Source organism: Alligator mississippiensis, chromosome 5 (assembly GCF_030867095.1).
Source record: "Alligator mississippiensis isolate rAllMis1 chromosome 5, rAllMis1, whole genome shotgun sequence".
Lineage (NCBI taxonomy): Eukaryota > Metazoa > Chordata > Crocodylia > Alligatoridae > Alligator > Alligator mississippiensis.
This window is the reverse complement of record NC_081828.1, coordinates 10,956,813-10,978,073: the sequence shown is the minus strand read 5'-3', so window position 1 is coordinate 10,978,073 and position 21,261 is coordinate 10,956,813. Positions and strand designations below refer to the sequence as shown.

Here is a 21,261-nt window from a genome sequence, read left to right as displayed (position 1 = left end):
ATCATGTCACTTGTCCTGCTCTTTTAAAATAGGAATCTCAAATTCAAGTTTCCTAGTAGAGGAAGGCTCACAGCAAGCAAGTCAGATTTTCCAGCTCCCAGGCCAAGACAAGCTGGCAGCAACACGAGCATTACTTTGCAAAAGGAGAATTCTGGCTTTCTCCCAGCAGACACACGTGACACTTGTGACCAGCCATCCTGGAAAGCAACTGCTCACCTCTCTTGACTCAGGGGGTCGTACACACAGACTAAGGAAAGGAATATGAAGTCAGAGAGCGCGCCACCACATCCGAAACTATAGGGTGGGTGAACTGATGGTCTCCCACTGGCCTGCCAAAAGCAGCAGCACCTCATTCTTCCCAGCTTAAAGAAACAGGATGAAGGAAGCTTCTAATAAGGCAACTGGTTGCGCCTTTTTAGGGAGTGTAGTTTTCAGTCAAAAGTTGCCCCCCGAGCAGATTTGCTCCTGTTGCACGTTTTAATTGTAATCAACCCTTGTTTGCATCAAGCATGTCATTACAGCTCTCAAAAGGTTTTCCACAGATGGGTAGAGCATGAATTGAAGGCATTTGCCCAGCAACCTAGCGACACTGTCCCAGCCTGTGCTTTTCCACCTTGCTCATGTTTGAATGGAGGAACAAGCGAGGATTAACTTCAGTGACCCTCTGAGGGAACATCTCCTTCCCTCGCTACTGCAAATGCCTCCAGAAAATGAAGTGCTCTTCCAGAAAGGGCTCGTTTCCAATCTACCCCGTCAAGGCAAAGAGCGAATCTCATGTTCCCACACTTGCTACCCTAGATATCAAAGCATCATCCTTCTGGGCAACAAGAGAGAGCCCCCAAATTCATTCACAACTAGAGCTGCTGGCCTTTGCAGGTTCTGCGCATTTTTTTGCCCCATAGTAAATGAAAGCTTAACCCACAGGAACATATCCCCTTTCATTGAGGGTTCAACTATCATGGGTTGGTTACCTTCCATTTACCCCAGGGTAAGAATGGGTAGTCAGTAAATCCCCACAAGCTTTCACTGCACATTAAGTTGCTTGTGCTTGCACTAACAGTGTAACATCCACAGGAACGCACTTGTCCTCACCCTGTTAAGCACAACTAGATTGCACCGATCCAAGCCCACTTCTTTCCTTAGTGAGAACCTCCACCCTCGAGCTGAATGTACTTTAACTTACGACCACAATCCCCACCCCAATACCTGCTTCATCTTTAACTGTCCCAAGCGTCCCCCAGTAGACAAGCCCCAAACTACCGTATCTCAGCAGGGCTGCATGTTCCTACTGCGTCCTATTTACTAGCCATCTACACAACGAAGAGACAAGAGTCCTTCCTAACCTACGGACACAGCCGACCTTAAAACGATTACGTCGGACCCTGCACAGCACAGAGAAAACACAGAGTCATTTCAATGAAATTATTTTAACTTGATCACCCGCCCATTTATCCCTTTAGCCTATCAGATAAATAGAGGGTCATTAACACAATTAGCAAAAGATTAGCAGAAGATTCCAAAAAAACCCCAACCCTCATCTTTCAAAATCTCTCACAAGCCTTTAATAACTCAATTTTTTTTAAATCCCGCTAGTTACAATCACGGATTCAATTTGTGTTTTTGCTCAGGGCTTAATGTGAGCATAGGACCGGTGAGAGGTGTCAAAACGATAGCTCTCAAGACAGATGTCTCCCATTTATCTACTTAAAGCGCTAGCAGCCTGAGCAGAGGCAGCGCGTGTCTCTGGGAGTAGCAGGGCCTTTGTTTCTCATCTCACTAATCCTTGGTTTCTCTGCTGTGACCAGAACAAGGATAACCTAGGTAACGAACCGCACTCCCCAATTCTTTTCACGCAGGCCACCAACCAGCTGTCAAAGGAGTAACTTTTGTCTCTGTCTGCCTAGGACGGAGAGAAAGCCCTGTCCCCAGGGAGGGACACGGCCCCATAGCCACTCTTATTCCCTGAGCTGTCTAGACATCATTTGTCTACATTTTACTTACTGGCATAGCTGCAAAAGTGTGCAAGTGTTAATGTTCCATCTGCAACCCTGGCCAGGTGTACGCTACAAAGCGCTGGCACGCAGCTTCCCAGCTAGGAGCGTAGGGAAAAAGAAAAGAGAAAGAAAAAAAAAAAGGAGACAGACACATGTGCACACACACACACTGAGGATAGAAAAGTGCTTCTGTTGGCTTTGTTTTCTGCAGGGATCTCCTTTATTGGACCAACTGTATATAGCAACACGTCCAGAGGCGTAACAAGGTGGGTTGGCGCCCTGGGCATACCCTGCCGGATGCGAGCGGGGAGGGAAGAGTGGCAGGAAGGTGCTGCGCTCGGTGCCAGAGGAGCAGGTGGAGCAAGAGTCTTACCTGCGTTGGGGACTCAAAAAAAAATTTAAAAATCAGTCCATGACATGGCCTGCCCACTCTGGCTGTCACTCCTACAGCAGCAACGTGGTGTCCGTGCACCCAGCTGCTGCAAAAGCAACACTGTGGAGCTGCTTCTGCCATGGACACTTGTGGGGTGGGGGCACATCTCTGTTGCACCTACTCCGTTTGCACCCAGGGCTGGTCCCTGCTCACCTACCCCAAGTTACACTACAGAACACCCCAGCCCTCCTACTTTGCCAGCTTTGCTGTTCTGGGAAGTGGTGGCACAGTGCTGGTGTATCCTGCATGTTCAGGGGGCTCTGCCAACCTCACTTCTGCAGCAGAGACTTTCCTAGTGTAGACAGGCCCATAGTAGCAATTCAATAGTGACTGTGGGAAAGCCTTTGGTCTAAAGTTTCATCAGGACAGGAGTGGTACCCCCTTCTGAATCTCTTGGGTATAGTGGAGTGGTTTGATATAGCTCATTGCTGCTTGGTTAGATTTTGCCACAGAATAACCTGTTTCAGCAACCGCAGGCTTGTAATGAGATGCCCAAAGATTTCAATGATGTCTTTAGACGCCCACATAGGTGGAGGGTGTTCTTCCAAAGATCTCAAAGCTACATAATTGACCTAAGCAGCTGATGAGAACAGATGAGCACAGTTCCTAGTGCTGTACTTTCTAGTTCAACTTCAGTGGGAAACGTAAGTATTACCTCTCCTATGAATTCTTGGTTGAGACTTGGCCTGAGATCAGAAGTACAGAGACAATAGCTTCATTGCTGGAACAAACTGAGCCTCCAACTAAGTCAAGACCAAGGTAAGTTTCAGGTCACCTCTGCTGCCTGCACCACTTTGTCTATCAAGCCTTTCTCAGCTAATTCATTCATTACCATTAAATTAATTAGCACCAGGTTTTCCCTAGTAGGCTGGACTGCCCAGAACGTATAAAGCTGCTGCATATGATTGGTGCCTTCAGGAGCAGGCGTGCACTGAGCCTGGTTTATAAGTATCCTCAACAAACTACTAACCATCTGCAGTACTTAATAGCTCTGTGCACCTGGGTGTCTAAAGGCACATGCTGCATTCAGCTGTCTTTTTTTACAACACTGGTGATAATAGCTGCGAAGCATGCCCTGCAACAGAGACAGAAGCTATATGGTGAACTCATGGACACTGTGAGTTGGGTTTGGCAAGCACAGAGAGAGCATCCAATATGGAAAGTCTTCTCTATACCTAGAATCTACTGATTGCCAAAGCTGGCTTAACCACCTCACTCCAAAACCAACCTTTAAATCAGAGAGCACTAAAAATTCAGAGCTACCAACATTCACAGGGAAGAAGCATCTCCAATTGCTCACACCCAATATGCAGAAACTTCATTGGAAGTGGTTTAGCGAACCCCTTAAAAAGGAGTGCCGACTTCCTACCATTATCCTCTTAACCAGACCCAGTGTTGCATGCTCAGTGCTGTACAGAACGACATAAGAGGGCTACCGGCTCTCCCCTGGAGAATGAATTAGGCACAGGCCATTAGGATTACAAAGGCAAAAGTTCACCCTTCCATTCAATATGACTTATGGAGACAAGCATTTGAGAAAAAAGGCATTTTTCACAACTTCATGTAAGCTATAACATTAAACTGCTGTATGCAAGACAGCTGTTGTATTCCTTCCCAGAGGTGGCTGCATCTCAGTTGCGGCTGAAGCGATAATCCCTGGTTAGGCTTACTCCCCATCCCTAGGGAAGGTGCTGGGTAAAGTTAAGAGGCACAAAGGGGTTGGAGACCCATAAATAAGAAATGCTACAGCTGTGTCATTTATAAGACTGATTTTTCTGGACCAGTAACTGGAACAGATTCCTTGTAAAGATAAAAAAAGAGGGAGGAGATGGATTATGAGGGAAAAGCAGGAAAATAAAGCAAGTGGCACTATTACATAAACAGCAGAGAGTTATCCATTGGCAGGTCTCAGAAGGAATGTGGTCCCCAATTGTTGGGTGGGTTACAAGGTCTTCTACAAATGTCCAGATTCAAGCCTCTGTGGCCCTGCTCCTCCCTTGCTCTTGTGTGCTGGACTGGGATGAGGTTTCATCTCTATAGAGAAGAAGGGATGAATTTGCAGCACCCAGACTCCAAGTCTTTAATATTTGCTGCGTGCAAAGCAGAAGAAAAGATTTCCCCCCCCCTAAACTAGCAAAACAGCCAGAGAGGGAAGTAAGGCATTTACCTAATCGCGTGCTCAAAATAGATATCGTCCACGGAAGCTGTGACGCAGGGGCAGCCAGCGTGTCTCTCGGCTAGAAAGGAAAAACAAACCGCGTCAGTGCCTACAGCAATGCACCAGACAACTGGGCTGCTTGTGTCTCGGCAGGTCCTGGCTGGGCACGAGTAGCCTGGGTCTCTGCACTGGGCTCTGTTTAGTGCTCAATCCTATCGACTCACCACGTCCAGCACACAGAGCTCCCTCTGTGCGGAGGGTCACCACGGGTTACTCGGAGAAGATGCTTGTTCCTTCTTTCCTCAGCCAAAGACTGCGTGCGTCTAACATCACCCAGCACACAGACTATCAGTCTGATCTCTCCAGTCACATAATGTGAACCCAGTTCACTTGAACAGGATCAAAATTAAAGGAGCAGACATCGGTGTTACATTCCCCTCCCTCCCCCGTCAGAAATGAACATTGGTACAGATAAAGAGCGATACCATTTATATCAGCTATTTAAAAACTGTCCTCGAAGGGTGTCCTCATTTCTCTACACTTCCATCTGTCACTAGAATGCGTATTCACCCCCTGCACCACTGTTACGGCCTTTTTGGCGATGCCTTTGCTATGCATATTGGAAATTGCACAGTTGTTTCTTGTGGCAAGAAGATCTCCCAGTATACCAGTTCTATGAGCTCCGTTTTTTTCGAAGCATGATCTCACAAAAGGGAAAGCCAGTGGCACGATGCTGCTTATCACCCAAAAAGCTATTTAAAAATCAAAGCAGCGCTTTGTAGACTGAATGCTTCATTTGATGAAGCGTGACTATGGGCAGACCCCCCAGTGCCAGGTTTTCGCTAGGAACGAAATTGCACACAACGGACCAAGCCCGAAAAAGAGGATTGAAAGAAGAGTGCTGACACAGCCACTGCAAGGGCCGCGCGAACACTGTGCTATGACAGCCGGACCCTGTAGACAAATAGCAACCTCCTGAACTACCACATCTACCTCTCGTAAGCACAAGGCGGCAGTGACTTCGCTTGGATCCTACCAGTTTTCTATGGCAGGCCTTATTCAATTTTTTCCATGATGGGGAGCACTTTATAGGACAGATCCTTTCCATAGACCCACCTCCCAAACCATCAATATCTGCAGCACAAGGACTTCCACTCCAATACAGAGTGTCAATGCAGCAAATTAAGGTGTCCCCCTGCCCGGTGTGCTACAGCTCAGGAAAAACAGCTCGACACTAGAGCCCTAGCACTAGCCGCTATCTGTTAAGTGCTGGTCTGTCTTTGATTAGCTATTCCACCCTAGTCCCAGCCTGATCATTACACCCAGGTGCTATTCATTTTCTAGGTATTCACTTGAAAGGGCACAGCTGTCTCAGGAAAACTTTTGAAATCTGGTATAGAAAAGGTCATCGTTTAAGATAGCCTCAGCCTCTCCCTCTCCCTCCCCCCTCCCCCCCCCCCCCGCCACTTGCAACCACAGTCCCTTCTCTATCACCTTTTGCTTTTTATAAGAACTTTTTATTATGATGATGCAAAACCTCTCCCCTCAGGTAGTAAAGGCCAGTTCTCGGCTCTGCTGCTTTCTAGGATCATTGACCCTGCTATAAAAGGGGGAATTTGGGGGAGGGGGCTTCATTTTGTAGACAATGGAGAGATTCTTCCAAAGACAGCAACCTGCAATCTTGTAGCATAGCTTAAATGGCTGACAGATCCAAGTTCCCCAGCTGCCACTGACCCTCTGTGTCTACAACTACGGGCAAGTTGCTTCCTTTCTCCTGTGCCTCACCTCCCTTCGTAAACAGGGATTGCTGCTTCCCTGCTTCTCAGGTGCCGGGAGACGCTAGAATTTGTTAAAGTGCGCAAAATGTTGGGAAACAAAAACAGAGACATGTCAGACAACATCTCTAAATAATTAAGGAACAGTTTCCTTCACACATGGAGTGCACTTGTGGAGTAGGCTGCTTACAAAGGACCCATAAAAATTTAAGTGATGGGAGCAAAGAATGAGCTGAGATCAGTTCTTCCTGGGAACTGCTACCCCACATGCTATCAAAACCACACAGAACAGAAACGCCTACGCGGAGACCTCCGCAAGAGCTTAGCAATGTTTAGAGCTGGATTATACCATGTACTGCAAGACACGCTGTACGGCAAGACTCCGTACGAGCCAGGAGATGGACTGGAGCTTTCTAATAGCAGGGATGAATCTGACAGCTCGTTTCTGCAAGCGCTGTCTGCAGATTCCCTTCGCAGGTGAAGCTCTCCCTGCTATAGGAGTTTTATCTATTGAAGTATTAACAAGGACTAGCCTTTCATGACTATCGTTAAGGATGTCTCTTCTCAGCGGTGCCTTCTCTGTCACACCCTGGGTTCACTGCAGAAAGGGTTGAGCTGACTTGAATTAGATAGGCAGGAAGGAGGAGGAGAATGGCAGAGAAAGATCTTGCAGTTTAGGGACCCACATGGCAAGAGGTAGGATAGCACAGGGCTGCCCCATGGCACTGGACAGACAATACTGAAGCATCTCAGGGTGCAGACACACCTTGCAGTCACCTGAGTAGGCACAAGGCCCCTCACGGGAGGTGCTGTCACAGCACCAACCCACTAAGCAGCAGCGGAGCTGGTTTGCACAGAGCAAAGGACAACCCTGGGTGCAGGAAAACCAGAATAAGGAAGCAGACACATAGCCCCTCCGCAGCATGCCTCTGCTTCACCTCTGCACCAACCCATCCCAGGGCATTAGGGTGCATCATGAAACCTGGGATGCAGGGGACTCATTTTTGCCAGATGCTTTTGGAAAGCCCAGGAAAGCAGCAGCCAAGGCCCACGGTGATCCCAGCCCTGGTGCTATGGTTCAAAGCCTCACGCCCATGGGCGACTGGTGCCTCCTGAGTCTAGGGGGCCACCAGCAGGGCATAACCGGGGCACCAACACTCTCAGGGGGGGCACATGCCCCCCCCATGCCCTCCCTACATGTCGCCTATGTTCACACCCCACCTCACCCTCTCCCCCTGGCCCGGCTTACCAGACAGGCAGGCTGCGGTGTCGATCCACTTGAGCAGCTGCCCAACACCAAGATGGCCACAGTGGTTGGTGTGGCAGGGCAGCACCATCTGGCTCATCTGCACCTCCGTGGGGTTGCGCGTCTCCGTCCCACGCTGCATGATGCGCTGGGGTCCTGCTCCGTCCGGGCCGCAACGCAGCACAGCAGCCTGGCGGGACAGTGAAGGGATGAGCCTCGCACTAGGGACCAGGCGCTGAACTCCTTGGATGTGCTGTTCCCCCTCCCACAACATACACAATCCCTGCCCAGGGGCAGCCTCTCCTTTCCTCCTCTCAGGGCTGGGCAGGGGACACCCCTGACACTGCTCTGCCCCTGCTCAAGTCTTGGGGCAGAAGAAAATTCCCCTGGCGGGGGAATAAAGCAGCTCTCTGCTGAGCTAGAGTAGACGGGGGAAGAAAGGGGGGATTTGGGGAGACTCAGGGCATCCGACACCCATGTCCCACTGAAGAGGAGTCGCCCACAGTGCAGCCACCCAGCCCCTGTAGAGACCTTCATGCCCATGTCTGGATCCTCCTCGTGCCCTGGCTGTTTGGGGCAAAGCCCCACTTCAGGGGCTAAGCACAGCAGCTTAGGGGCAGGTCTGGGCGAGCGAGGAAAGGGGACAGCGCCCAGCACAGAACCGAGTCCAGCACTGAACCGTTCTCAACCCCAAAGCTGTCAGGGTCCAAGCCGACAGGCGCCGGCGAGTCCCACACATCAGATCCTCAGGGCTCCTAGAGATGAGTCAAAGTCAGAAGGCATCGCTTGGTCTGAACTCCAGCATCCTCAGAGTTTGGGAATAGGCGATGCCCAGGGGAGAGTTGATCCTGGCCCAGCTGTCGCTACCAGTCAGAAGAGCAGCCCAGAAACACCGTTTCATTTCTCCCAGGGGGAATTTTGACAAAACAAAACACCAAATGCCTCTATTCAAAATGGCACCGATGCCCCATGGCAGCAGTCGTTTCATGACGCTGCACAGCAAGGGACTCCAGTGGCTTTCCTCCTCTCCTCACCAAGGGCAGAGCAAGTGGCACTTCAGGGCAGCTGTGGTCCCACCTCGGAGCCCAGTCCACAAATGCCACTGGAAGGGGAAAGCACCCACAACCAGCTTCACAGGCTTAAAGGGCCATTAGATCCTCCAATCTGATCTGATAACGCCCTGCGAGACAGACTTCACCCATGCTAAGCCCAGTAGCGTGGGTTAAGCTACTGCATTTTATTCTTTGTGGGACTAAACTGCCGTGTGCTACAGGGAGGCCAGAAAGGCCAATGTGTCACTGCAGCCCACGACCATGAGAAACGGCAGGGAATGGACTCAATGAGATATGTCCCCACTCCCCATGGCCCCTGCAAACACTGTGGCAGAATCCCACAAGTCCTCCGCTCCGAGGCACCGCAGCACCACTCTGAACTGCTCTCCCGGCTTGACCAACATATTTTGGTTTCCAGCATAGGGATGTTTCCTCCAGGAAGAAGACACTTCTCAAAAAAAATAAAGTTTGTTTTTTTGTCCAAAAATAATTCAATGGACAAATATTTTGATAGGGAATATTTGAGCCGCTCTACCTGAAAGGCCGCAAGAGCAGGGCATGCTTTCCAGATCTTGGGCAGCTTGCAGGATAGTCTGATAGAGCAGTCAGGGATTAAATAAGGACACTACGTTGCCTCTTCCTTGTCTCCAACCAAATTTAGACAGCGACAGCCACAGCCCAAGAATTAAACATATTTATGCTTGCTCTGTACGGTACTCGAGCCCCCTCCACTCTTTGAAGCGTGGCACACTCCACACCTTTGGTAAATATTAGTGCGTTGCTATTCTCTCCGATTCTCCCACTTTTCAGAATTCGGTATTTTACTGGCTCAATTATCCACAGATAAAAGTCCTTCCTGTTTTCCCTGCCTGTCTGTATGCACTGACTTTATGAAAACTGAAAGGCTTTTGACTTCTGAAGCCAAATTTGTTCCTGGGTGTAATTCCAATTAAAGGATACTAACCTTTAAAAAATGGGCCATTTCTCTAAAAGCGATTTACCTGTTACAGGTGACACTGAAGTTTTCTAGTAAGGGCGGGGGGAGGAAAAGCCTCATTTTAAGTGTACTTTATGCATCTAGCCAGTTCTTCCTGAGGCTTCCTGCCCTCTGTTCTGTTTGGTGAAAAAAAAAGAGAGATAGGCAATTGAGACTGTGGACACATGCACACGCTAGGAGCAGGGTCAGTCATTTTTTGAAGCTGGTTAGATTTCAAGTTGACCAGGCCCCTTTTAGACAGCAGAGTTACAACCAGGGATGAACCTGACCCCAATAAGTACCCGACCAAGCACTGGACTCTAATCTGCGTTTGGTTCCTAATCTTTCTTCCTCTCTAGGCGCATCTACACGAGACACTTACTATGCAGTATAGACAGTCCTCAACTTACACCGTTTCGAGTTACAACGTTTTCACTTACAACGTTTATAAATTGACACCGTTTCAACTTTCTGACACCAGTTTCACCCTTACAACGCTTGATCCGATGTGACGCCACGCCAGCGAACAAGTTGGCTGCGTTGCCCATCTCCCTGGAGAACATCTGTCCAAACTTCCTTGGACACTTTCTTTAAGAAAGTGAAGAGACTCCAGAAAAACCTGCAGCCAAGACTCCTGGGAAGACTCCAGCCAAGAGCCCTTCAAAAAGTCCAGCAAAGTCACCGCAAGGAAGTCTTTCCAAACCAATATGATTGCTATTTACAATATACATATATTAATGTAGCTATATTACTCATCTATAATTGATCGAGTACAAAATTCTGGGCCATTTTTGGTGAAAATAGGAACCAATCCCCCATTTATAACATTGTTTCTTATGAGAAAATTGGTTCCGAGTTGCAACGTTTTGACTTAAGATGCTGTTTTCAGGAACCAATTGTGTCGTAAGTCTGAGGACTGCTTGTAGCCTAATACTGCACATTTGCATGCCGGTCAAAAAGCATGCTAATACGCGGCTGCATAGTAACTGCACTTACTGTGCATTTAGTTAGTACTTCATTAAGCAAATACTAAACTAAATGTACAGTAACTACTGGGCATTAATACATGTGTAGACACACCCTCTCTGACCTAGCAGTGTCTCCTATTTATAACCAGGGATCCTGGTTTTAGCAGATTTAAGAAAAAAAACAAATTTCAGATTAAAAAGTGCACGCGTGTATGTGCGTGCCCGCGTGTGCGTGCATGTGTATGTTTTAGTGGCGTTTCATTTTCATGGAAAACTGACACGGAAAACTGTGGATTTGGGGTTACTTTCTTGAATCCAAAAATTGAGGATTTTTTTTTTTTAATCAGAGAAAACCAGGATCCCTGTTTATAACACTCATGGCAGGGTCCTTATGGCAGCCACTTCTCTTCCCTTTGGTCAGCTAACAGCATTTTAAATGGTTTTAGTCTCCAAATTAAACTGAATCTGTTGAAAATGTCCCAGTCCCCGGCTCAGCACAGCCAAATTCTGCTCAGCTTCTCAGAAGAGCATTTTGCTCTCGCTTTGCTAACAGGAGAGCTGCGTTTCCATAGCTACTGTTACACGACATTCCAGAAATGGTACGAACCTCAGGTTAGCAGCGACTACAATGCATGTGTCAAGTAAATCATATTAAAATCACCCCATCGCCCAGTGAAATGGCATCCAGGTCATGCATTAGCCCAAGAGAACTGCACGGGAACCACTCTCAACAAGGCACCAGCCACACGTGTGATGGCATGAAGACTTCAGCCTTTCAACTCTTGGCAGAAGCTTTTTTTCAGAAGCCTGCTAGCCCACTTGATGGTTTTCCAATATCCCCAGTATGCAAGGGGAGAGCTATTTTTAGAAGCTGTCTGTCTCTGTCATAGCTGCAAACCGGCAAATCAATCATCCTCCAAGACTTCTGCTGGAAAGCAAGCGGCGTGTGTCTGCACTGCGCCTCTCCCTGTTGGGTCTCTGGTTTTCTGTATCTGGCTTCAGGGACTCAGCTAGGCTGATTGCCCATCGGGACCAAGAATTAAGTATCCTAATCTGCAGGACCCCAATCCAGCATTGGACTGGCCAGGTGCACGATGGGGAAGTCTGTACTGTTGGTATTGGTTATAGCCAGAGGCAGGACCCAGGATTTGAGCCAATGGTCTGCTTCTGTTCAACAACGCCCATGATCCTGATATTTTAAATAAGCCATCTACAATCACATGGCATTTATCTGCTGTGCCAGGAGAGAGGAATCCCAGTGATTAAATTACAGCGTGATGTTTACTGCGCAGGCAAAGGCTTATTAGCAGACACCAAAGCAGCAGAGTCCAGCAAAAAGGAAGCTGGATGCCACTGCCAGCCGAGTGGGAGATCAACTCAGTGGCTGCAGTATTTATCCACCACTTTTTGATGACACCGGGGCACAGGCAAAATTGTCTGGATTAAAAAAGGATGCTCAAAACCAAACTCTAAGGTTTGAGAGACACCAGATAAACTCCCTGCTCCCCCCTCCCCAGCTCACATCCATCGTTCTCTACTTTTGCAGGCCACCCAGTGCCAAGAAGCTAGAGTGGCACAAAAAAGCATGAGAAAGGCTGTTCTTGTTTTCTTTCTAGCCCTTCTGAAAGCAGGAAGCACAGGGACTCTCAACCCAGACTGATCACATGATATCTCCAAACCCAAGAGCTTTTTTGAAAAGAATCTAGGTCAGGCTATTCTAACTCAGGTGCCTCAAGTTAGGCCCTGGAATAAGTGGCCTGATTTGCAGAGATACTGAACACCTGCAGCTCCACTTGAAATCAGTGCAAGTTGCAGTTGCCCAGTGTTTCTAAAGAAATCAAGCCACTTACTCTTGTATTGCAGTTTGGGACCTGAGCTTGAAAGCTTGAATGCATGCGTATTCATGCCCAAACACAGAGTCCGGTCCTGAGCTGTAGCTACCCAACACCAAAGATTTGGGGTGCTAATGTGTAGGTTCATCAGTGAACTGATGCTTGTTATGTTCACCCACTAATTGCATTTGCTCCAATATGGTGACCAGGATCTTTAAGTAGGATTCAGTTTGCTGCTTTAGCTAATTTACTGATGCATTTTGGGTGGGGGGGTTGGATATGCTCAGCCTTAGACTTAAGCAAAAAGATATTCTTTAAGCAAGCTATGCCCAGGAGTGGTTTTCTAGCCTTTCTAAGCATCTGATGCATAAGGATTTTCAAAATAACTACCTTCATTCTATAATTATATAGCACCTGGACCTCTTGCGAAGTCCCTTCTAGCCCTAATGCCTATGAAATCTTCCCCTTCCCCTACATATATACGGTAGTTACATCTATAAGAGTGATGTTGTACAGGATGATTCAAGAATTATGTGAGAGGCAGGGATTTCTTAGGGTGATATCTTTTATCGGACCAGCTATGTGATCTAAGACATCACCCCAAGAAATCCTTGCCTACATACATACACATTCATACACGCAGCCAGAATCCCCTCTTTCCTACAAATCTCCTGCAAGATTATTTCATACTTCAGAGCCCTTTCAGACTAACATGGATCCAGTGGGATCTGCTCTGTTCATTTAGAGGCTGGATACTCCTCCCAGCTACTGAAACCCTAGCTAACCTTTCACTGAACCTGGAAACCTTCCCATAATCTCCCCTGTGCTAGATGAGAACTCCTGTCCAGCCAGGTTTTCCATTTAAAGAATGAAGCTGCTCTCCAATTAAAGAAGCTAACCTGCAAGATGTATTGCCAAACACACAAGACCAGCACATTCCTAATTTATAACATGCAACTGTAGATGCAAAAGAATTGCAGCAAAATGACTACACAGCAGCAGCTCCTTCCAGGAGTAAGGAGTCTGAAGAGGTTTTGGAGGGAACAGCGGCACCAGACCACAGCAAAGATGGCTGGACTAGGACCCAGTGTCATATTCATACTCCACTAGGAAGGATGCATGCAACTGGTCTGTCACTCGTACTCACCTCCGACACATGGGATATAAAAAGTGCATGACGGAACAGGACACGAGCATACTAGGGAGAGCCAAGCAAAGAAGGACAGAGGGAGAATGAGAAAACAGGTCTGGGAAAGAGCAGTAAAGTGTCAGAGGGCGTACCAGAGCACATCCCTGCTGGTGAAGCATACAGAAGGAGCAAACCCTTACCCCAGCTCTCAGGAGTTGCCTTTTAAAATCCTCTGTATCAGCAGGCTCATGTGTCACCGCCTTTCGAGTAGGTGACTGCTGCAGCGTACGTTGAGTTCCCAGGAGATGAAAGTCTCCTGCCTTAGCCTTTCACCTCAACTCAGCTTCTGCCAGCCAAAAAGAAGTTCGTGTGACCAATGATGGTTTCTAATCTACTCCCATTTTTAACATTTTCCTGTCCCCCGGGTCCTCCCCTGTGTCAGATGCATAGCTCCTCCCGATGCTTTCCATCATCCTCTTACTTCATAGCCTCTGCCAGCTCTGTGCCTGGAAAGAGAGATGCACTTTCCGTAGTAGGGCTCCCTGCTTTGGCTATGCCAAGGAGAGCAAAAAGAAGAGTTGTCTTAGCCTTGGATGCAAGAGGCCTGGAGTTGTGACTTGCATGATAAGCCTTGATATTTCTAAAGCCTCCAGCAGAATCTCTGCAGTCCATGGGCAAGGGAAAATGGGAGTCAAATTTGGCTAGAACAACAGAAGGAAAAAGCAGGCCCATGAATATCACCCATCACCTGAAAGCTCTGCATCTCAAGTGAAAGAAACTGTTCTGGGGAGGGGTAGCAGGAGCTAGCACGACAGGCCAGTGAATTAGTCCTTCACCTTGGACAAATTTGCACCAGCTGTACCTCTGCATACAAGGGCAGTACAGTGGGCAGATGTGATGTGCGCTGCCCGCCCCACAGGTATCAGGTCTCACCAGGTGAGAAGGTCCATTAGTAGAAGGATAGTCAAGCTTCAGCTAAGCCCGGAGTGACACGGTGAAACAATGGGGAAAACAGGCACAAAATAACCCACACTTTGCCTGGCTCCAGAGCATGACTTCTGAGACCCTTTGATCAAAAGAGTTTGCCCACCTGGGTATCCAAATAGGATAAGCAACACATGCACAGCACAGCACAGCAGGGCATTATGCCAAGTCTAGATTTCCATGTGCTATTATTATCCTACCAGCCCATCCACAGGGCACATTCAGCATAGCTTGCTTTTAAATACACATTTCCTCCCTCTTTACTGTGTCACTGAAAATATCCCAGAACGCATCATTCAAGGCATATCACCTGCACCATGGCTTGCAATGAGATTTCTGACTATCAGGGTCACTTTCTGCCTATTTATCTCAACACCCTTCCTATAGTCCATGGGCGGGCAAAATGCAGCTCACAGGCTGGATGCAGCCCTCCAGGCCATTCTATCTGGCCTGTGGGATCCCTAAAAAAATTTAGAAAATTAATATTTATCTGCCCCTGGATGGCTGTCACGTGGCCTTCAATAGCTTGCCAAAACTCAGTAAGCGGCCCTCCGCCCGAAATAATTGCCCGCCCCTGCTATAGTCCCTTCATTTAACCTATTTTACAATTCACAACTACATTGATTAGACACAACCCACAAACACATCCCCCACAGGCCCCAACATCCCTAGCATCGACACAAACACTATTAACACAAAGCCAGAAAATAGTAAAAAAAAAATCCTCCCTTTGTATAAAATAGTGGTGTTCTCTCCCCCAAAAGGAAGGTTTATTAGGGCTGAGAGAGTGGCCAAAAATGAAATCGGAGAGCCGATTACATCTTTTCATTGACCTTAAAGCCAGAAGCAACCATTAGGGCACAGAGTCTGACCGCTTCTCTAATGCAGACTGCTCGTTTTCACCTGGGACCCCAGCACTGAGCCCAAAGACTTAGTTAAACTAAAGTACTTTAATCTTTAGGAGATCAAATTGTGGGCCACTGGCAGAGAACAAGAAAAAACATCAACTTTTTTTGTACAAGTGATGACAAACGGAGACAGGAGGACGTGCAGGGAAGTTACTTGGCCCGCCACCCCACCAACTTGGCACCAGCTTGACCAGGATGCCGCCTTAATAGACTGCGCTGTAGTGCAAGGAAAAGGATTCCTCCAGCCCTCACCCAGCTTGACCAGATGTCCGGGGCACAGGAGCCACCAGAAAGCCCTGCAGTTAGGGCTTTACCTCCCCTCAGGCTGCTCTTTACAACAGCTCTTGACCAACCCAGAAATTCAACCCCCACAAAAAAAATAGCGCAATGCAAGGGCACGTCTGCTTTATTTTTCTGATTGCGTCCGATGCAAATCCCATGAAAGCCAACAGAAAGAGCCCCGCTGACCAGCGGATAGTGGACTGACAGCACAACACAATCCACTATAAAACGGCCGGTCGTTCAACCTGAAGAGCCAGCCCGTAACACGACAGTAATAGCATCGTGACAAAGGACTGAACACGAGAGTTGTATGGTAAGACTATGGGTCTTCTGCTCATCAGGACAGCATTACTTGCACAAGGGAAAAGATTGTATCATTCTCCCATGGGATATCAGAGTTCCTCGCAGCCCCAAAGGCACCCACCAATGCCCCCCAAAAGTGGAACTACACCCCAAAACATTCACGTTTGTAACAGGAAGCAAACAAAGGGGACGTGGCGATTTGAGTAAAAATATCACCTACAGCTCATTTGTTTTTCTTCAGCCGAGCTGAAGATCTCCTAGCCAGCAATCCAGAACGAGCTTCTGCAGCCACAAAAATACTCGGGAGAGGATGTTCGTTCCATTCTGGCCATGGTCTGGCTGCAAATCACAAACATTTCTGCAGCGAATCTGGAAATCCTCAGGCCATGTGTCTTAACTTGCTCTGCAACCGTGGTAAAAGACATGAAGCAGAGTATGTGCAAACCATTGTATGAATCATAAGTGAAGCATTGGCTGAGCAATCTCCCTAAAGCCATGGAGATTAGAAGGAAAGTAAACAGAGATCGGATAAATACCAGTTAAACCACAATAGCAGGGGAACTGCTGGACCCCTGTCTGCTATACAGTATAACCCCAAACTGGTTTTGTGAGATGATCCTGATCAAGAACCAGCATCCCGTTCCGTGGATGTGAAACTGGGCCACAGCACAGGTGGCACTGAACGGCAACTTTAAGACCCCCTGCACAGATCGACTAAAAAAGTTACCTAAAATCAATCTAGGGGGAATAAAATAGATAATTTCAGGACATGAGAAATTCTAATGGCATGTAGGACCTTGACAGGCGTATCAGAAATTGCCAATATTGTTCTTTAACAGGTCAGACAGATTGCTGCTTCCCCCCCTGTATATTCGCATCACCTCTCCCCACCCCCTGGAGAAAAGACTCAAACTCAGGTGCCCCCCAAATCCGCTACCTCACGTGACAAAGGGCTTAATCATTGACAATGCTGCACTATAGCAAGCAACTGGGTTCAAACTCTTTAAACAGCAGTGCTGTATGTGCACGCCACACCTTTATTATACCTGGACCGTTTCCAGAAGTTCAGGGTGTGGGGAGGGGAGCAATCTACTGAATAGTTTCCTTTAAAACAGAAATGCTCTCTCCTAACTGTAACCAAGGAACAAGGCCAAACTACCGGACTCATTTGCATTCAGCTGCATTTCACTGGCAAGGTTTGCTCTTCGTGCCTGAAGAATCTGAATTCTTAGTTTTACCGCATCCCGTCTGTGTAACAAAAGGGGGCAAAGACCTTGTAAAGATGACTGGGAGGGGAAATCTCCCCTGGGAAACATTTAAGCGCTTGGTATTTCATGCACTCCAGAACACAAAATATTTGCCCTTCAGAAGTATTTTTTTTAACAAAACCAAAGAATTTCATCCTTGTCTGGGGACATGATTGGACAGAATATAGGACTTCTTCAAAGGCAAGAAAAGTCACATAAAATGCCCCATTATTTTTGGTGGGAAATCAAAGCTGGGACTCTCCAAAGGCTGTTCTGGTGCCACTGGGGCTTACCAGTCTGCACAGCAATTAGAGAGACTGATTGTCCATCAGGGTCTATGCTCACACATTTTCATCCTCTCCATCACCTCTGACCTACAAGAGACCCAGGAGGCAGGACTGTAATTGCCTGGCCTTGAACTAGAGGAATCCAGACCACCAGTCCTCAGCTAATATCCAAGCTTTCTCGGAGCTCCTGAATGATGCAAGCATTAGGCCAACTCGGAGAGCTGACCTCCTGGGGCCAGCGTCTACCAGGAAGGGCATGATCCGAATCACGGCAGAAAAAACTCAGAGGCCTGTTTGCGGTCTGCTGAGCATCCTAAGGAAGTGGAAATAACCCAGCATGAAAGGAGCCTTCAGAGGGATCAGCCCTTGCCTGTGCCCAACTGCAGGAAAAACTAGGAGTGCTGCACTGTTTTCTTTGGGAGCAAAATGAAAGAGAGTCTCCTCTTAGCCCATGTCCTAAATATGACCTGCAAAGGTGCCTGAGCCCTGAGCCAAGCAGAGCTGGCAGCAATAGGCATTTCCACTACCTAGGTATCCAGCGCCCCTTGTCAGAGTATTTAGGCAAGAAACATAAAAGCCACATCACACGTGGGGAAAAAAAAAGTCTGACCTTGAGCCTCAGGGGCACATAACAACAGGCCTTTCAGCCTTCCCCAAAGGAAGCGTGGCGAGATCGGCAGCATGCTTGGAATGGCTCAGAGGTTTACTAATAACTATGGCAATGTTCCTGCCCCAAGAAGCCTACAAATTAAATAAATGGGTTGGCTTGAGCGAAAGGAGGAGCCATATCTAGCCCTCACCTCCTTTTCTCATCAACCTTCATTCTTTTAGGGGTGGATTTAAAACTAAGGTATGCGTGCTGCAGTAGCAGATAGAGACCTTGACCCTGACCCAGACTGTGTTGAGTGCTGTACAAACAGGAAAGCATTAGGCATCTCTAGCTGGGGTCATCTAGACCCAGCACTCTTTCCTGCCTATGCAGGGGGTCGGACTCGATGATCTTTTGAGGTCCCTTCCGACCCTAACATCTATGAATCTATGAAAGGAAACCAGCCTGGGGCAAAAACCAGCTGGTTGTGAGGCTCAAATTCAAACCACCTCTCATTTAGCAAAATGGCATCTCCGGCTTTAAACGTATCCATGTGGCCAATGTCCCCATCCTGGTAGATTTGGGAGGCTTGAGGGAAGGGGCATTTGATGCTTCATTTCTGAGTTTGGTTTAATCTTCTTTGAAGCAGATTCTCTACCAGGCAGTTTGGGGGTGGGGGAATATGGTTTGCCTTCTTCTCTCAATGGAGTTCACCCATCGGAGTAAGGGCCAACATTTTCATAAATGACTGATGTGTAGGGCTTGTCTACATTCCCAGCCCTCTCCTAGGACAGGCTCTACAAGCAGACGTCCCCAGGGATGCCTCTCACACGCATCCCAACTCACACAACTCCACTATAGCAGCTGTGCTGGGAGGGCACACCCTGGAAAGCACCAGCTGTCTGTGGGCTGGGGCATCCCAAGGGAGCCAGGAGTGCAGACGCGGGTCACCGTATTGCCGACAGAACGTAAGTTCAGCCAGAAAATCTATAGCGCGGTAACCAACACCTTCAAAGGGCCAGGTGTTGGGAGCGCAGGTGCTCAACGCCATCTGGAAGGGAAAGAGCACAAACCGGATCCTTTTGGAACCAGAGAAATGCAGGCCTGGAAGGGACCGCAGGGCATTAGAGGAGTCAACCCATTGCTCAAGAGGCAGGATCATCCCTGTTCAAACCATCCCAGTCGAGCGTATATCCCACCAGCTCAGATTCCAGTAGGTGTTCAACGGGGCACTCACAAAACCACTCCTCGCTGTCTGAAAATTGTAGTTGGCGGGTTATGCAAGCAACCGCCGGGCAAGGCAATTTGGGGAGGGATGAAGCCACTTCTGAGCAAAAGAAAGAGCCTAGGAGAAACACAGATACACGCACACATTTCCCACCATTTAAGAATTAAATTTCAGCCAAGGTTTGGATTGGTTTTCAAGAGACAGCCTTTTGTTTACTTGCCCTTGAGGAAGGGAAAGTTAATGACACTAATAAATGACTATTCAATATGAACAATAAGAGAAAGAAAAAGTGACAAGCAGTTAACTAGACCAGCCCTATAATTAAGGCCCAGCCTGTAGCGTGGGCTTAATTTTCTCCCCCCACCCTCAGGCAATAAGGAATCCAGAGCTACAGCAAAAATGTCTAAGTACTGGAAATCGAGTCTGAAAAATAAAGTATATTTTGAATGCAATGAAGACAGAAACTTGACATCCCTCAGCAGTCTTACTAAATTGCCCTCTCCCTCATGTATTTAGCCACATAAAAGAGAACTGGGGTTGGTTTCTCCTACAGGGATCGTGCTTTAGAAAGGGTTTGATTCTTAAAAGATAACATATGTCCGCTGCCTTTCAGCACTTCCTTGCTCCCAAAATTTCCCAATCCAGTTGGGGACCAGCAGGTCTCATCAGAAGAAGCAGAAGTTTTTGACCAAGGACACACTGACATACAGGCCGGCTCCGTGGCAGTCTCCTTGCACAGGTTCTGCATGTCTCAGCCCAGGAACCGTTTAAAGCCAGCGGACAAAGACTGCAGGGAAGAGCTGTGTGTCGGTAGCAGAGGAGAGGAGGGACTAACCTACAGGGTCTTTTCCATCTCTAATTTCTAGCATGTGCTGCTTCAGGCCAGCAGCCCCAGGCACGTGAGGGACCAATTTAATATTCACCATGCACACTCGGCACAGTCACTGCACAGCTGTGTCACTGCAGGGATTGTCACCGTTTTACAATGTGCCTTGGGTAACAAGCTGCACTGCCACCGGCTCACTCACCAGTCTCCAGCCTGGCCGAGCCAGCCTGCTCAGTCCCTGGAAAAAGCACTGACACCAGTGATGCCAGAAGCATTACTATCAAGGCCTGTACAGGGAGCTGCAACTCCCAGGGCGAGAGCGCAGCAGCTATGGCACAAGTCTGCGGTGCTGACTGCAACGGGACACAGGTATCCCAGATGTTTCAGTCTTGCATTGGAGCTTCCCCTCCCAGGACCAGTGGGTTTGGGACCCTACCAGAAGTCTCAGCCCACTTTCCACACAGCTCCACCTTCTTTGGGAGCCCCATTTCAGAGGCGGTCCCACAAAAGAGGGGGCTCAAAAGCGAATGCAACCTGTGGCTCTACTGTCTCCTGAGCAGACTCCGTGAAGAAAGTGGGTTTAACCTTTTGGAAAGCACCCAAGTGGGTGGGAGGGAGCGAAGAAAGACGACAGGGTCCGAGGGGGAACCAGACAAGTGCCTCCTTGCTCCAGTTTCAAGCAGTTTGCCACGTCAGCCGGCAGCAGGAACTCTGAGCCCCGTCAACCCCGAGACTCCTGACGGAGGCACCAGGGCAAGGGGGGCAGCGGGACACAAAAGACAGTATGCACATCCCTGAGCACAGCTGACATCAGCTTGTATGGACCCCCTATCAAATCCCAACCGCAGAAACTCCCCTCGGGCGGCCAGCCACCATGGACTGGGAGCAATGCAAAAAAAAAAAGGGGGGGGGGGGGCACTAGCAAACTGGCATGTCTGCAGGGAGGGGAAGGAGTGCCACCCTTGCCAGGAACAGCTGCTGTGAGCTGTTTCTCTGCTTCTTCCTCAAAGCCAGCGGCTGCCAGATTTTGGCACTGGCTGAAAA

The 21,261-nt window shown here is 48.3% G+C and overlaps 1 protein-coding gene across 5 annotated transcripts in view; it reads right to left on the bottom strand.

Annotated features, from left to right (window-relative positions):
- ACOT11 (acyl-CoA thioesterase 11) overlaps nucleotides 1-21,261 on the bottom strand; it is an 81,932-nt gene that overhangs the window by 26,460 nt on the left and 34,211 nt on the right. For 2 of the 5 annotated variants that reach the window (XM_014598695.3, XM_014598685.3), the window contains exons 2-3: nucleotides 7,610-7,796; nucleotides 4,595-4,664 (exon numbers count right to left, since the gene is read on the bottom strand). In XM_014598695.3, coding sequence (XP_014454181.2) covers nucleotides 4,595-4,664; nucleotides 7,610-7,796 — 257 coding nt within the window. Of the gene's footprint in view, nucleotides 1-4,594; nucleotides 4,665-7,609; nucleotides 7,797-9,659; nucleotides 9,772-13,763; nucleotides 13,910-21,261 lie in introns of all 5 variants that reach the window. The other 3 variants (XM_019479264.2, XM_059727855.1, XM_019479266.2) reach the window with 3 other exon arrangements.